This window comes from Phyllobates terribilis, unplaced genomic scaffold, assembly GCF_046119375.1.
Source record: "Phyllobates terribilis strain yellow unplaced genomic scaffold, ASM4611937v1 Scaffold_7__3_contigs__length_470593459, whole genome shotgun sequence".
NCBI lineage: Eukaryota > Metazoa > Chordata > Amphibia > Anura > Dendrobatidae > Phyllobates > Phyllobates terribilis.
Window position 1 is genome coordinate 396,553,269 of NW_027362767.1, and position 16,935 is coordinate 396,570,203.

General features: G+C 50.3%; 1 protein-coding gene across 1 annotated transcript in view; it reads right to left on the bottom strand.

Annotated features, from left to right (window-relative positions):
* LOC141154992 (cytochrome P450 2A4-like) overlaps positions 1-16,935 on the bottom strand; it is an 80,256-nt gene that overhangs the window by 30,506 nt on the left and 32,815 nt on the right. The window contains exons 3-6 of the mRNA XM_073641581.1: positions 4,634-4,783; positions 3,887-4,047; positions 1,720-1,896; positions 1,210-1,351 (exon numbers count right to left, since the gene is read on the bottom strand). Of these exons, the coding sequence (XP_073497682.1) occupies positions 1,210-1,351; positions 1,720-1,896; positions 3,887-4,047; positions 4,634-4,783 (630 nt within the window). The remainder of the gene's footprint in view (positions 1-1,209; positions 1,352-1,719; positions 1,897-3,886; positions 4,048-4,633; positions 4,784-16,935) is intronic.

A 16,935-nucleotide genomic window follows, 5' to 3' on the forward strand; every position in this document is an offset into this window, starting at 1 on the left:
CATGATCTGTCCTTTTTTTCAGATATGCACTCCTCCCATTTGGCACATGTGATTTTAATAGGCAGGAGACTACAAAGAGGGTCTAGCCTATTTTTGCTCTCACTTGAGATATTGAGGAAGGTGAGTTACAATGCTCCTTTCATGTGGTGTTGGTGTAGTGTGTCAACCATTGTTGCTGTGGTTTTGTGCTTGTGGGGCGGCGTGGTCTGGAGTCATGGGGACTGATCAGAATGTTAAACTAAGAGCCTCATGTTCAATTTTATATATTTTTGTCGAGAGGCATTAGATCAATGGATGTTTTAGGAGATGCTGTCCATTCTCTTTTTTCAGCGTTGAGCCTAACAGAATGATAGCCTGTATAAAAGCTGAGGCAAGGAATGCAGCAATTAATGTGTTCTGTTTACTGAAAGGATGTCACAGATTACAATTTAGCAATGATATAAGGAAATAAAGCCCAAAAAAATCCTGAAAATTCTGCACAGGAAGTATGTGTGACAAAGCAGAAGTAATGAATAGTTACCATCCATTTACCCATAGCCATACATGTGAAAGTTACTTTGATATTACTAAAGTTATGTCTGAGCTAAAGAACTGGAAAAAAATTAAATACAGTTCTAGTATATTTCAGTATGTTATTCAAATCTTACAGGACAATTGGTCAAACTAGAAATCAAATTTTTCTGACAATTTACTAAAGCTGGGGAATTTAAATTTCAAAAGTTTCAATTGTCTCTGATGTGCTGGCTATCATTTGTTTTTATAGTGATTATTCAATAAATTATTATACAGTATCTGACCTTAAAGACATGTTTTATTTCTTGGTCTTGGGTTGGTGACATCTTCCCAAATTTTGGGGCTAATTCATCAAAGAGATTTTACCAGAATAGAATTTTAGCACAAAATAATTTGATATGTTACATCTCGAAGTTGTGCAAAAATCAAGGGTCTTTTGACGTTTTTACTCCAGTCCCAGCCAAAATAATCTGACCAATAATTTCATCATAGGTTATACCATAAAATGTGGAGTAATTTACAACAGAAGTGTATGCCAGCCGTGGCTGGAGTAACATTACAGTGACATTAATGGACTAGGTCTGTCTATGAAGCTGGATTTTGGTTCCACTCAGACTATTACTGCTGCACAATCGACATGGTAAAGCATATTATATAATATAAATAGGCATTAGCAAAATGAATTAAAATCATCACCTTGTATTTCTGGATATTTCATGAGTATAAGAAAACCGTATCTCAGTGTCATACTTGTCGTCTCTGTTCCAGCAACAAATAAGTCTATGATCGTGGCCTGTAGATTCTCCTGATGAAATTCTGTGTCTGGATTCTTTTTTTCCTAAAAAATTAAATTCACCATTTTTTTAATGATCCAAAATGGTCAAAATCGTAGATATACACATTGGCTGATTTTTTTTTTTCTCTGAGTTTTTGGAGAAGAAAATCTCCAATTCTCTGATCAAAACTTGTGTTTTTTGTGGGCTTTCTTCTCCATAAAACTCGGCAATAAAAAAAAATATGCAGTGTAAACACATCCTTTGAAGACCAAATAGGAGTTAAATCATGTGCCATCAATATGGTGGCTGATTTTATGATTGATTTCAAAACTTAATTTTCAAAGCTAGTTGCATTTTGGTTATTATGAACATTGTCTACGTACAATATGTGATCCTGTAAGGTCTGATCTAATAATATCTACACACTCACCTCTACCATCTTTATGAGGAAGCAATCTATGAAGTCACGAGGACAGTTCTCGTCCAGGGTGTCTTGATGGGTCTTTATCATCTCCTTAATAAGTTGTTTCAGGCTGACCACCATTTTGAAGAACTTCTGGTGAGGGCCAGGAATGTAGGGCATTATTGTGGGGAACATGGTAAGTAGCTAATTATGGATAGAAGTGATAAAGAAAAAAATATGACATTATTATTATTTTGTTGCTTCAGTGTCATCTTCATTATTCACCTTTGCAAAACTGATCTCCTATGACCCAGTGAGATTCTGTCCACCAATGTACAAGGTATGAAAATCTGATTTATAAACTAGACATTATAGGGAAATCCACAAACTGACATTAGCCCAGTCACTGATGCTTCACCAGTGTGGGAAATCATGCTGGGCAACTGGGTTATTTTTGCGAATTGATTCTCAAAAGTATTTGAGATCTCATGGAACCATGAATTTCAAGAAATTTGACTCGAACTCCATCCTCCACAGATCGATCCTTTCATCTCTAGTCATCACTTGCGGTTCAGACCACCAGAGAGGCCTGGATCCACGGGAGTAACAGAAGGTAAGAATGCTAAACTTTGCTTTTTCATCCAACCTATATTTTATTTAAGCCAAACAATCTTTAAAATGACACAATAGAATTTTAAGTTGTTTTGGGTTCCGGTACCTTCAAGCTACACTTTTTTGTCTCTATGCCTAAGGCTACAAACAAGCCTTGTATTGTCACATACTGAAGTCCTTCATTCCTACTGCCATCTGGTTCCTATTCTTACTAACATGCATTCAGTAATTAGCTTAGCAAGGAATGAGGGATGCTATCCCCCATTGCACTGCCCTCACTACAGATATAACCCTTTATGTGCAGGAGCTGTAGAAACTAAACGGTAAAATCATTTTAAGGTGATACTGTGGCACCCCAGGGGTCTGGTTACCACAGTAATAGAAATATTACGTCTGAGAGCAGGTGGGAGGTTTCTCTGGTCAGGAGCCCTAAGCATGCAACACCGCCCGCCCAGACCTGGGAGGGGAGGAATCTGCCCTTATAAACTGGGTCTGGGGCGGGATTAAGGGAGAGAGTCCCAGACAGAGACGCAGTCTGGTCTGGAGGACAGCAGACACAGGGAAAGGAAGAACCAGGAGCTCTGTAGGAGCAGGAGTGAGAGCCAGGGGCTGGAAGCCAGATAGCTCGCCCTGGCTGGAGACACTAATACCGGACACGGAGTCCGAAGCTGTGGGGACATCCAGGTCCAGCAGCAGAATCCAACCTGCAGGGGATTCCAGGTCCTCTGGCCATAGAAGCCCGGAGGCACGGTCACAAGCAAGGGACCAGCACCTCCGTCGTGGAGCGGAGGCTAACAGAAGGCCCCAAGTCACCGGCCATACGGGTGAGCACCACACGGTATACTCAGGGACGTGGGCAACTTCTACCCGCATACAGCAAGGTAGCCAGGAAAGAGTGCAGATAGACGGGGAGGCCTACAACTCCACCTGGCCAGGGGAGATCCTACTTGCTCACAGACTGACCAGGCCCCTACTGCTAACCAGTACTCCTGGGAGGGTCTGCCTTATAACACCAGTAAAGACCCTGAACTGCACTGCACAGACTCTGAGTTATTCCTGCTGCGCTCGTGCACCATCACTCCCATCATCCACACTAACTGCCCTGAGGCTGTACTCCTCCCATGGGGAGTCATCCCATTCTTAGCTGCACACATAACACCGGCCTCAGTGGTCTGCCTTGCAGCGGCGGTCCCCACTGACTGCAATCCACGGGTGGCGTAGTCGGACTATCATCATACCAATAACCCTGCCTCTGATTTGACCACCCTGGGCACAGACCGGGTCATCACCACGAGGACTACAACCCCCAGCATTCATCCTAAAAAGGCCCGCTTCCGGGTTCCCCACAGGCCCCAGGGGGCGCGTCAATACTGTCTACAAAGTTGCCTTAACAGATGACTCAGTGGAACTTCTGCTCCATTTTTGTGCCAAGGCTTCAATCATTTCTGATGCAAGTCAATGAGTTCTGACAGTCATGTCGGCAGAAGTTGGCATTGGGAGTGAAAACATTTTATTGCTGTAGCTTCATATTAATTAAATTATACCCTAAAATATTTTAGAATACACATTTTTTAATATTTACCTGTCCTGAACGGGAGTTTGTCAATTCAAAAATATCATTAATGTAAGATAAAAGGGTCAAGAATTTTTGATCTTCATAGTCGAATCTTTCTCCAAACACAACGGAACAAATAACATTGGAAACAGCGGATCGCATTATATTTAAAGGGTCGATTGGAGCGTCTGCAAGTAAATATAAAGAGGAAGTCAATCATTCGTTTATCTATACAATACACTAGAGATAATAAGAAAAAATAGATTATGGCAAATAGTCTGCTATATATGGCAAGCTCTTTGTAATCTTTACTGTGCCCCTCAATTTTAGTGGATCAGCTATTGACCTAATGTGTATGGGGAAACTTAACAGATACACCATCGTAAATGTTGGAGGAAAAAAAAAAAGGTTCAGGAATGTTGAATTTCAATGTGACCCAGACTTTATTTGCTCAATCTGAGTGTGCATGTTTGGCCATGGCCCCACTATCAGTATTCCGTCGTTATTTTTTCTCAGGCGTGTGAGCCAAAACCAGGTGAGGAACAATCAGAGAAAATGTATAAAAGAAACAAGTCACCAATTCTGCATTTATCACCCACTCCTGGTTTTGTCTCCCACTCCTGAGAAAAAATAGTGACTGAATACTGACCAAATACTGATAATGGGGCCGTGGCCTTCATGTGGGATTTATGAGGGATTTCAGAAGGCTAAAAACCATTTGACATGTATCACTGGCCTGGGAATATTGTGCATATTTTTTGGCATTGCACCCACCTTTATCTTTCATGAATTTCTCGGTGAGACATTGAGCTTCTTCTTGGATTCTTTCTTCGATGCTTCTCTTTCCCAATCCAAAATTTCTCAGAGTTGTCAGAGAAAATCGACGAAGGATTTTCCATCTTTCTCCACTGCTTGCAAAGATCCCTGTAAGTTCAAGCAAACGGTTAAAGGGGTTGTCTTGGCTTAGAAAAACAAAAATGTAGTCTTCTAAAAAAAAAATTATATATGTAGCGCCCCTGAGGGTTCGGTCGCAACAGAGGTATTGCATCTCACCCAGAGGTGTGATATCTCACTTCCAGGTAAGGATCGAGTGTGGCTCAGGACCCTAACACCCACATGCACTGCACCACATTTCCGGGGGACAGGGCGACAATGCTCCCAAGCGTGAGCACAACTGCCCCTGTCCCTGGCTGGAGTGGGGGGAGGGAACACCTAGAAAGGGGGAACCCGGTAGTGTGTGGGCAGGGAGAGTAGATTCTGGGTGCACTGAAAAGTAGGAGTATATAAGGTGGGCACCATCTTGTAGTCGGAGGAGAAGAGAGAGGGGAGAGCAGGGAGAGGAGAAGGCTGGGAGCAGGGGCTCTGCGCGGGCTCTGCTCCGCAGGCAGGCCGAGTCTCAAGGCCTGAGCCTGGAGAGAGAAAACTGAAGGAGAGAAACGGAGGAGGCTCCAGGAGTGGAGTGAAGGGACCCCAGGGGTGCAGACCGGCCAGTCGCCACCGTACGCCCGCCGCTACCAGAGTAGGGGGGTCAGGCCAAGAAAGGGAACCGGATCCCTCATCTAGTGGAGGAGAGCAACTACCCTCTGCTAGTAACTGGAGGCCGTGGCATTGCAAGTGTTATGGCCCCTCACTACACCCATTAGGAAGGCACCATATAGGGCCCAGGGAAACGGAACATACGTTTGCCCGCCAAGGCCCGAGGCAGCTGGACAGAAACGTGGTCAATTGTGGGGTATGACGGGCCAGAGAAAGGACACACGAAGTGGGTCCTGAAAAGCATTCCAAAGGTACCTGGGAGTTGGCCGAGCTCCTCACCTGGTGAGCAGAGTACGAAGTGGGCAGCCATTACCTGCAGAAGTGGCTTGGAGTGTAAAACTGTGAGTAAAGACCCTGGACTGCATCACTGGACTCTGAGTCATTACTGTTGCTCCCACGCATCATCACTCCCACCATCTGCACTCATTGCCCTGAGGCTATACTCCTCCCGTGGGGAGTTATACTGCCCTCTGCTGTGCACACAACATCAGCCTCAGCGGTCTGCCCCGAAGTGGCAGTTCTCAGTGACCGCAATCCACGGGTGGCGTAGTCGGACATTTCAACATTAAAAACCAAGTAAACAGATCCGCCACTGGTTTGACCACCCTGAGCCACGGGACCGGGTCGCCGCCACGGAGACTACAACCCCTGACCTTACACAGAGACCTGGCTCCGGGTATTCCTCCGCACACGGCCCAGGGGGCGCATCATATATACAGTGAGGAAAAAAAGTATTTAGTTAGCCACCAATTGTGCAAGTTCTCCCACTTAAAAAGATGAGAGAGGCCTGTAATTGACATCATAGGTAGACCTCAACGATGAGAGACAAAATAAGAAAACAAATCCTGAAAATTACATTTTCTGATTTGGAAATATTTTTTTTTCAAATTTTGGTGGAAAATAAGTATTTGGTCACCTACAAAAGTTCATCTCAATACTTTGTTATATATCCTTTGTTGGCAATGACAGAGGTCAAACTTTTTCTGTAATTCTTCACAAGGTTAGCACACACTGTTGCTGGTATGTTGGCCCATTCCTTCATGCAGATCTCCTCTAGAGCAGTGATGTTTTGGAGCTGTCGCTGGACAACACGGACTTTCAACTTCCTCCAAAGGTTTTCTATAGGGTTTAGATCTGGAGATCTGGATCTGGCTAGGCCACTCCAGGACCTTGAAATGCTTCTTACGAAGCCACTCATTTGTTGCCCTGGTGGTGTGCTTGGGATCATTGTCATGCTGAAAGACCCAGCCACGTTTCATCTTCAATGCCCTTGCTGATGGAAGGAGGTTTGTGACGCACCCCTGGGCCTGTGTCGCACAGCGTTGCGCATGCAGGAGCTTACCCGGAGCCGGATCTGTTGAGGGTTGTAGTCTCGTGGCGGTGACCCGGTCCGTGCCCAGGGAGTCAGACTAAGTGGCGTTGTATTAACGGTAGATGTTGGACGACTACGCCACCCGTTGAATGCAGCGAAGGAGCTGCCGCTGCAGGGCCGACCGCTGAGGCCGGTGGTAGGATTGTGCAGCGTGATAGTATCACCCCCAACGGGAGGGGTATGGCCTCAGGGCAGCCGACGTGGATGATGGGGGTAGCAGGAATCACTCAGAGACGATGCGGTGTAGTTCAGGGTCTTTACTGGTGATAAAGATAGACCCTCCCGGAGTACTGGCTAGCGATCGGGGCCTGGTCAGTCCTTGAGCAGATGGGATCTCCCCTGGCCAGGCGGAGTTGTAGGCCTCCCAAACTGACTGTACTCTTCTGGCTACCTTGCTAGAGGCGGGTATAAGTAGCCCACGTCCCTGAGTGTACCGTGTGGTGCTCACCCGTATGGCCGGTGACTCGGGGCCTTCTAGTAGCTTCCGCTCCACGACGGCGGTGCTGGTCCCACGCTTGTGACCGTGCCTTCGGGTTTCTTGGCCGGAGGACCTGAAATCCCCTGCCGGTCGGTTTCTGCTGCTGGGTAGGAGTTAGTCCCCACAGCCTCGGACTCCGGGTCCGGTGATAGCTTCCCAGTCAGGGCGAGCTCTGCAGCTGCCAGCCCCTGACTCCTTATAGCACTGCTCCCACAGATCTCCTGATGTTCTTTTCCTATATCTGCTTCTCTTCTCTGTCTCTACTTCTTCTCTACTACACTAACCCTGCCTCAGCACTAGATTTATATAGGGGAAGTTCTTCCCCTCCCAGGACTGGGCAGGAGGTGTGGCATGCATAGGATCCCTGACCAAGAGACCTCCCACCTGCTCTCAGACATAACATTGCTGTTACTGTGGAAACCAGACCCCTGGGGTGCCACATTCCCCCCTAGTGAAATTTAGTACTCCGGGACTAAACATATTTTTAGAAAAACATAACAAGGTATAAACAATAATAATACAATAAGAAAAACACATAAAGATGGTTACGGCGTGTCCGCAACCGGGTGCAGTTTTGAAGAAAAGCAAGGTGTCCATTTCACCAAAACAGGGAGACGTAACCAGGTAGGGGTCTGTCCTGCCCCGAGTCCTTAACAGTCTTTAGTCCATTCCTAGGTTACGCTCCAACCAATTGTACAAGGATTCCCGGTAAATCCACCAAGGACTCCTAAAAATAACTAGAAACACATAATTATTTACAAGTAACAGACAGGTGACCACAAATAAAACAATTTAAACACTTCAAATCCTCCAACGTGCGGGTAACTGGCCTCTAGTGGCCCTAGTGGACCTACGGAGCTGACTGTCTGGCCCTGAACTACAGGGTGTAGGAGCTGTCAAGGGTAAACTGGGCAGCTGTCTACGGGCTCTTTGGCTCACTAGGGGTACGGCAGGCTCACTATGAGCAGAGGGTTGATCCTCCTGTTCTGCTTGTGTGGAGTCTGCTGCCTCCTGGACCGGCTGCTCTTCCAGCTCTACCTGTTGCTCCGTAGGCACTTGGGATGCTGGTTGGAGGAACGTGAGGACGGGTACCACAACTGCACCATTGACTTGAGTCCAGGACCGAGGGAAGTCTCCGAGCACAGTACTAACCATATCTTCCCTTTCCTCTACGGGTCGAGGGTCTTCTTGCTCTCCTTCTGGGTTCCGTAGCTGTTCGGGACACGTCTTCAGGTGATCCCGGGATACAATGGCTGTGGTTTCCCCTCCGTCTTTACTGATGGTACAGACCTTTGGGTTGTCGTGGCTTGAGGGCAGTACGGTGTACGGGTCCTTCTTCCACTGGTCGTCCAACTTGTGGAGCCGTCTCTTCCTCTTCAAGACCTGCTCTCCGGGTACCAGGGGAACAGCGGGAGCATACTGGTTGTAAGTTTTCTCTTGTCTTTCCCTAGCGAGACAGAGACTTCGCTCCACGCTCTCCTGTACTTTCCGGTACTGCTGCTGCCTCTCTGTGTCCCAGTCTGCTTCCGGTGAAGTGTCCTCGGGTGTCAGGACTCCCATCTCCAGGTCAACAGGTAGCTTACCAGGCCTTGCCCTCATTAGGTAAGCCGGGGTACAGTTGGTGGAACCTACAGGGATGTAGTTGTATAGGTCCACCAGGTCGGGCAGCTTCTCAGGCCACAGACTGCATTCTTCCAGGGGCAACGTTTTCAGAAGATCCATTACCACCTGGTTCATTTTCTCACAAAGTCCATTAGTTTGCGGATGATAGGGTGTCGTCCTTATCTTCCGGCAGCCATACAGATTGCAGAATTCCTGGAAGACCTCCGCTTCAAAGGCAGGTCCCTGGTCCGTCAGCACTTGGTCCGGGTACCCGTGTGGATGGCAGAAGTGCTGCTGGAAGGCTCTAGCTGCTGTTTGAGCTGTTAAGTCCTTAACGGGGACGACAACCAAGAACCGGGAGTAATGATCCACAATGGTTAACGCGTAGACGTAGCCACTTCTGCTTGGGGTCAGTTTTACATGATCCAAGGCTACCAGTTCCAACGGCTGCTTGGTGACGATGGACTGAAGGGGGGTCTTCTGGCTGGCACGGTCCTTCCTTCTTAGGTTGCACGGGCCACAGTCTCTGCACCACCTCTCGATGGTTCCCCTCATGCCTACCCAGTGGAACCGCCCGCGCAGCAGGAACTCCAGCTTCTTCGCTCCGAAGTGTCCAGCCCCGTCGTGGTATGCCTCCATCACCATGGCTGCGTCTCTTCGTGGCACCACTACTTGCCAGATTAGTTCATGCGTCCGGGAGTTAACCATTCTGCGGCACAACTTCCCCTTGTAAAGGAACAGTCGACTCTTCTCAGCCCACAGTTGTTTGGCTTCCTCCGGAGCGTCTGGGTCAAGGCGAGCCTCTGGCCGAGTCAGCATCTCCTTCACCAGTCGGACGGCAGGGTCACTGTCTTGCGTTTCCTCCCAGTTGTAGTGAGGCAAGGGGTTAAACGTAGCGGCTTGCTTACTCCTTACCCGATGGGAATACTGGATAGTCCCATGACGGTGGAACGTGGGGAGTTCGACTTCTTCCAGTCCCTCTGGATCTTCCCCTACGTCCGGTAGGTTTGGCATCCTGGACAGGGCGTCCGCGTTGGTATTGGAGCGTCCTGCCCGGTATTTGATTGTGAACTCGTAGTTGGACAGACGGGCCATCCATCTCTGCTCTAGGGCACCGAGTCTTGCCGTGTCCAGGTGTGTCAACGGGTTGTTATCCGTGTACACGGTGAACCGGGAAGAAGCGAGGTAGTGCTTAAAGCGTTCGGTGACTGCCCACACCACTGCCAGGAACTCTAGCTTAAATGAGCTGTAATTCTCAGGGTTTCTTTCGGTGGGTCGCAGTTTTCGACTGGCGTAAGCGATTACTCGTTCTTTCCCCTGCTGGATCTGGGACAGTACGGCTCCTAGCCCGATGTTACTTGCGTCGGTGTAGAGGATAAAGGGCTGGCTGTAATCAGGGTACGCCAGGATTTCATCCCCCGTGAGGGCCATCTTCAGCTGGCGGAAGGACTCTTCTTCTAACTTCTCCCATTTGAAGGGCGGCTTCTGGTTCTTGGCCTTCCGGGACTGGCCTATCAGGAGGTCCTGCATAGGAGCTGCCTTTTTGGTGAAACCGGGGATGAATCTGCGGTAATAGCCTACCAACCCGAGGAACTGCCGCACTTCCTTTACACTGGAGTGACTTGGCCATTCCTTAATTGCGGTGATCTTATCAGGGTCGGGAGCCACTCCGTCAGCGCTCACCACGTGTCCCAGGTACTGCACCTTTGGTTTTAGGAGGTGACACTTGGAGGGTTTTACCTTTAGGCCGTAGTTTGCCAGAGCTTCGAACACTTCCGCCAGGTGTTTCAGGTGGACCTCATAAGTCTTGGAATATACGATGACATCGTCCAGGTACAACAGGACCGTCTCGAAGTTTTTGTGGCCCAGACAGCACTCCATTAATCGTTGAAAGGTTCCTGGTGCGTTACAGAGTCCGAACGGCATGCAGGTAAACTCGCTAAGTCCCATCGGGGTGGTGAATGCGGTCTTCTCCCGGTCCGCCTCTGCTACAGGAACCTGCCAGTACCCGCTAGTGAGATCCAAGGTAGAGAAGAAGTTAGCATATCTTAAAGCAGCCAAAGACTCCTCTATCCTTGGTAAGGGGTACGCATCCTTGTGTGTGATACGGTTGATTTTCCGGTAATCTACACACATCCTCATGGTGTTGTCTTTCTTTTTGACTAAGACTAGTGGAGCTGCCCAGGGGCTACAGCTATCCCTGATCACCCCAGCCTCCTTCATGTCCCTAAGCATCCCCTTGGCGTGTTGGTAGTGTGCAGGGGGTACGGGTCGATACCTCTCTTTTATGGGAAGATGGTCTCCCGTGGGGATGTGGTGTTCTACCCCCTTGACTCGCCCGAAGTCTAACGGGTGTTTACTAAACACTCTCTCGTACTCTTGAACCACCCGATAGACTCCCTGTCTCTGGTGTGAGGGAGTGGAGTCAGTACCCAAATGTAGTTGCTGACACCAGTCCTCCATTGTTTCCTTAGAGCCGTTACCTTCCTCCGGGAAAGATGGAGGCAAGGGTTCTACGGACTGTATGGAATTTTGATTGATGGTATACAATTTGGCTAGCGTGGCATACCGGGGCAGGTACACTTCCCTCTTCCCGATATTTATTATGCGAACGGGCACCCTCCCATGGCGTACATCAACCACCCCCCGTGCCGTCAAAATGGTGGGCCTACTATCTGAGTAGACTGGTTCTACCATTGCCTGGTAATCTCTACCTCTCAGACCAATAGCTGCCCGGCACCAAATCATCATTTCACTTTTCGGGGGCATGGCAATAGGGAAAGGGTCACACATCCTCACACTACCAATCTCACCACCGGAGAGTTCCACCTGTTGCCGTCGCATCAGTGCCCGGATCTCTTTTTGGAGCACTCGCTGCTGGCCGGAGCTGGCGTTCTTGGCAACCTGCTGTAAAATAAGAATCACCTCTGCAAGACAATTTTCAATCACATTAGTTCCTAGAGTTATCTTTGGGTGACTCTCGCGCTTGTCAATGTCCACAATGATCAGTCCCTGTGCTGCCAGTTCGACTTTACCGATTTTAATGGTCATCTCTTTAAATCCGATCTGTGGCACGGGCTGACCATTGCTGGCGATGATACTCAAGTCCTCGTCTGGGTAGCGGGTTATATCCGAGTCATTCCAGTACTGCTTGAAGAGCACGTACGGGATGGTGGTGACCTGTGACCCGGTGTCCAGTAGGGCACTCATGGGGATGCCATCCAGTACCACAGGCAAGACTGGACGTCCTCCCACATATTTGTCGCGCCAGTTCGATGGGCCTGATGATCTTTTTCCTGGGGTTTGGCCCTCTACCCCAGGTTGTGCCAGTTTAAAGGACAGTACCTTGCCATATGTCCGGGTTGATTGCAGCGGCGGCAGATGGGTTGTCTGTCCTCGTTGTATCGGTCGCTGGGTCTTCCTCTGGCCGGTGGGGTCCTCCTTGGTCGACGCCACGGGATGTCCTCCGGTCCGGATGCCAGCTGGATCTTCCCTGGAGTGGAAACCTGTAAAAACTGCACAGTTCGGGTTAGCGCGGCAACGCTTTTAGCTAGCTCTTGGACCTGATGGTGCAGGTCTGGAGCCGGGTCATTGTTCAAAGCCTGCGCATCAGCTCCCACAGGCCCTGCCGACAAGGGTGCCGCCTCCTGGTGGTAAGTGGTAGTGGGACGTCTGTGGGTCACAACGCCACCTGGTGCCGGTTCTCGGAGCACCCGGATGGCTCTGTCCTTGAACTGTGCAAATCCCAGATGAGGGTCCTGTAAGACCATTGCCCGCAACTGGGTTCGGTGGGCATTGCAATATAAACCCTCTATAAATTGTTCAGTCAACAGCCTGTCCTCATCTCCCACGCCGTCAGGGTCGGTCTGCTTAATGGCTCTCAGGGCCTCTTGTAGGTTCAGGGCATAGTCCCTTATACTCTCGTGTGCTCGCTGCTTGCACCCGTAGAATCTAAGCTTGATCTCGGCTGAGGTGCGGGTATCAAAGGTGTCCCTCAGCCGGGTTAGTATCCCTGCAACAGTCCTCCCCCCAGGTGGCCAGGACTTTACCTCCCTTTGGGCTGCCCCGGTTAATTGGGCCACCAGGATGCTCACTTTTTGCTCTTCTGTGAGGGGATACACCTGGAAGAGGCTATCCAGCTTTTCTCTAAAGTCATGCAGGGTATGTGACTCCCCTGAGTACTGGGGTAGCCAGGCCGCTCCCGGGATATAGGGCATGGTGAAAGGCATGACTGCAGCAGCGGTGGCGCTGGCAGGGGTTGAGGCAGTGAAGCTCTCCTCCGTATCCGACATCTTCCTCCCCCCTAGTGGACCGTGGCCTACCTTGCGATGATCCTCTTCCGTAGGCCGCAGCTCCGCAGTGGATCGTCAGGGTTGAGGACCTTCCGTCGCGCTCCTGTGACGTCGGCGTCTGTTGGGCTCCTTCCAGGACCTTACGCAACGTCCGGACGTGAGGCGGGGCATCAGTTCTTGCGCGCTTTCGGAGTCCACGCCCCTCTTCTTCCCGCGCGGCGTCTTCAAGATGGCGTCCAACGGCGGGAAAACTCCACGGATGGCGGGAAGAAGGCAGAAGATGGCGCCGGATGGCGGGAAAACTTCGCGGATGGCGGGAAGAGGGTAGAAGATGGCGCCGGATGGCGGGAAACCTCCACGGATGGCGGGAATCTTCACCACTGGTAAGTTTGAACAGTCTTTTTCAGGCACGCAGTACCCGGTGGTTGCGGGCACGAGATCCTGCCGACTACGCCAAAAGTTGACGCACCCCTGGGCCTGTGTCGCACAGCGTTGCGCATGCAGGAGCTTACCCGGAGCCGGATCTGTTGAGGGTTGTAGTCTCGTGGCGGTGACCCGGTCCATGCCCAGGGAGTCAGACTAAGTGGCGTTGTATTAGCGGTAGATGTTGGACGACTACGCCACCCGTTGAATGCAGCGAAGGAGCTGCCGCTGCAGGGCCGACCGCTGAGGCCGGTGGTAGGATTGTGCAGCATGATAGTATCACCTCCAACGGGAGGGGTATGGCCTCAGGGCAGCCGACGTGGATGATGGGGGTAGCAGGAATCACTCAGAGACGATGCGGTGTAGTTCAGGGTCTTTACTGGTGATAAAGATAGACCCTCCCGGAGTACTGGCTAGTGATCGGGGCCTGGTCAGTCCTTGAGCAGATGGGATCTCCCCTGGCCAGGCGGAGTTGTAGGCCTCCCAAACTGACTGTACTCTTCTGGCTACCTTGCTAGAGGCGGGTATAAGTAGCCCACGTCCCTGAGTGTACCGTGTGGTGCTCACCCGTATGGCCGGTGACTCGGGGCCTTCTAGTAGCTTCCGCTCCACGACGGCGGTGCTGGTCCCACGCGTGTGACCGTGCCTTCGGGTTTCTTGGCCGGAGGACCTGAAATCCCCTGCCGGTCGGTTTCTGCTGCTGGGTAGGAGTTAGTCCCCACAGCCTCGGACTCCGGGTCCGGTGATAGCTTCCCAGTCAGGGCGAGCTCTGCAGCTGCCAGCCCCTGACTCCTTATAGCACTGCTCCCACAGAGCTCCTGATGTTCTTTTCCTATATCTGCTTCTCTTCTCTGTCTCTACTTCTTCTCTACTACACTAACCCTGCCTCAGCCCTAGGTTTATATAGGGGAAGTTGTTCCCCTCCCAGGACTGGGCAGGAGGTGTGGCATGCATAGGATCCCTGACCAAGAGACCTCCCACCTGCTCTCAGACATAACATTGCTGTTACTGTGGAAACCAGACCCTGGGGTGCCACATTTGCACTCAAAATCTCACGATACATGGCTCCATTCATTCTTTCATGTACACAGGTCAGCCGTCCTGGTCCCTTGGCAGAGAAACAGCCCCAAAGCATGATGCTGCCACCCCCCATGCTTCACAGTAGGTATCGTGCTCTTTGGATGCAACTCAGCATTCTTTCTCCTCCAAACACGCCGAGTTGTGTGTCTACCAAAGAATTCTACTTTGGTTTCATCTGACCACATGACATTCTCCCAATACTCTTCTGGATCATCCAAATGCTCTCTAGCAGGCCCGGACATGTAATACCTTAAGCAGGGGGGCACGCCTGGCACTGCAGGATCTGAGTCCCAAGCGGTGTAGTGGGTTACTGATTGTAGCCTGTGTAACGTTGGTCCCAGCTCTCTGAAGGTCATTCACTAGGTCCCCCCATGTGGTTCTGGGATTTTTGCTCACCGTTCTTGAGATCATTTTGACCCCACGGGGTGAGATCTTGTGTGGAGCCACAGATCGAGCGAGATTATCAGTGGTCTTGTATGTCTTCCACTTTCTAATTATTGCTCCCACAGTTGATTTCTTCACACCAAGCTGCTTGCCTATTGCAGATTCAGTCTTCCCAGCCTGGTGCAGGGCTTCAACAGCTCTTTGGTCTTCACCATAGTGGAGTTTGGAGTTTGACTGTTTGAGGTTGCGGACAAATGTCTTTTATACTGATAACAAGTTCAAACAGGTGCCAGTACTACAGGTAATGAGTGGAGGACAGAGGAGCCTCTTAAAGAAGAAGTTACAGGTCTGTGAGAGCCTGAAATCTTGCTTGTTTGTAATTGACCAAATACTTATTTTCCACCAAAATTTGGAAAAAAAATTCTCTCCAAATCAGACAATGTGATTTTCAGGATTTGTTTTCTCATTTTGTCTCTCATAGTTGAGGTCTACCTATGATGTCAATTATCGGCCTCTCTCATCTTTTTAAGTGGGAGAACTTGCACAATTGGCTGGCTAAATACTTTTTGTCACCTCCCCACTATATATATATATGTATACATATACTGTATATATGACGCGCCCCCTGGGCCGTTTGTGTAGGGGAATACCCGGAGCCAGGTCTCTGTGTAATGCTGGGGGTTGTAGTCTTCCGTGGCGGCGACCCGGTCCCGTGTCTCAGGGTGGTCAAGCAAGTGGCGGATCTGTTTCTTTGGCTTTGTAATGCTTAAATGTCCGACTATGCCACCCGTGGATTGCGGTCACTGAGAACTGCCGCTGCGGGGCAGTCCGATGAGGCTGATGCTGTGTGCGCAGCAGAGGGTAGTATAACTCCCCACGGGAGGAGCATAGCCTCAGGGCAGTGAGTGCAGATGGTGGGGGTGATGGTGCGCGGGAGCAACAGTAATGACTCAGAGTCCAGTGATGCAGTCCAGGGTCTTTACTCACAGTTTTACACTCCAAGCCACTTCTGCAGGTAATGGCTGCCCACGTCGTGCTGTGCTCACCAGGTGAGGGGCTCGGCCAACTCCCAGGTACCTTTGGAATACTTTTCAGGACCCCCTTCGTGTGTCCTTTCTCTGGCCTGTTGTACCCCACAATTGACCACGTTTCTGTCCAGCTGCCTCGGGCCTTGGCGGGCAAACGTATGTTCCGTTTCCCTGGGCCCTATATGGTGCCTTCCTAACGGGTGTAGTGAGGGGCCGTGCACGTACAGTGCCACGGCCTCCGGTTACTAGCTGAGGGTAGTTGCTCTCCTCCACTAGATGAGGGATCCGGTTCCCTTTCTTGGCCTGACCCACCTACTCTGGTAGCAGCGGGCGTACGGTGGCGGCTGGCCGGTCCGCACCCCTGGGGTCCCTTCACTCCACTCCTGGAGCCTCCTCCGTTCCTCTCCTTTCCCTACTTCTCCTCCAGGCCCAGGCCTTAAGACTTGGCCTGCCTGCAGAGCAGAGCCCATGCAGAGCCTCTGCTCCCACTTTCTACTCCTTCTCTTTCTCACTCTCGTTCTACTTCTTTTTCTCCCTGACTCCAAGATGGTGCCCACCATATATACTCCCCTATATAGTGCACCATCGATCTACTCTCCCCACCCATACACTACCGGGTTCCCCCTTCCTAGGTGTTCCCTCCCCCCACTCCAGCCAAGGACAGGGGCAGTTGTGCTCACACCCGGGAGCATTGTCGCCCTGTCTCCCGGAAATATGGTGTAGTGCATGTGGGTGTTAGGGTCCCGAGCCATACTCCATCCTTACCTGGAAGTGAGATATCACATCTCTGGGTGAGATGCAATACCAGTGTAGAGACCGAACCCTCGGGGCGCTACATATACATACAGTGAATATAAAAAGTCTGCACACCACTGTTAAAA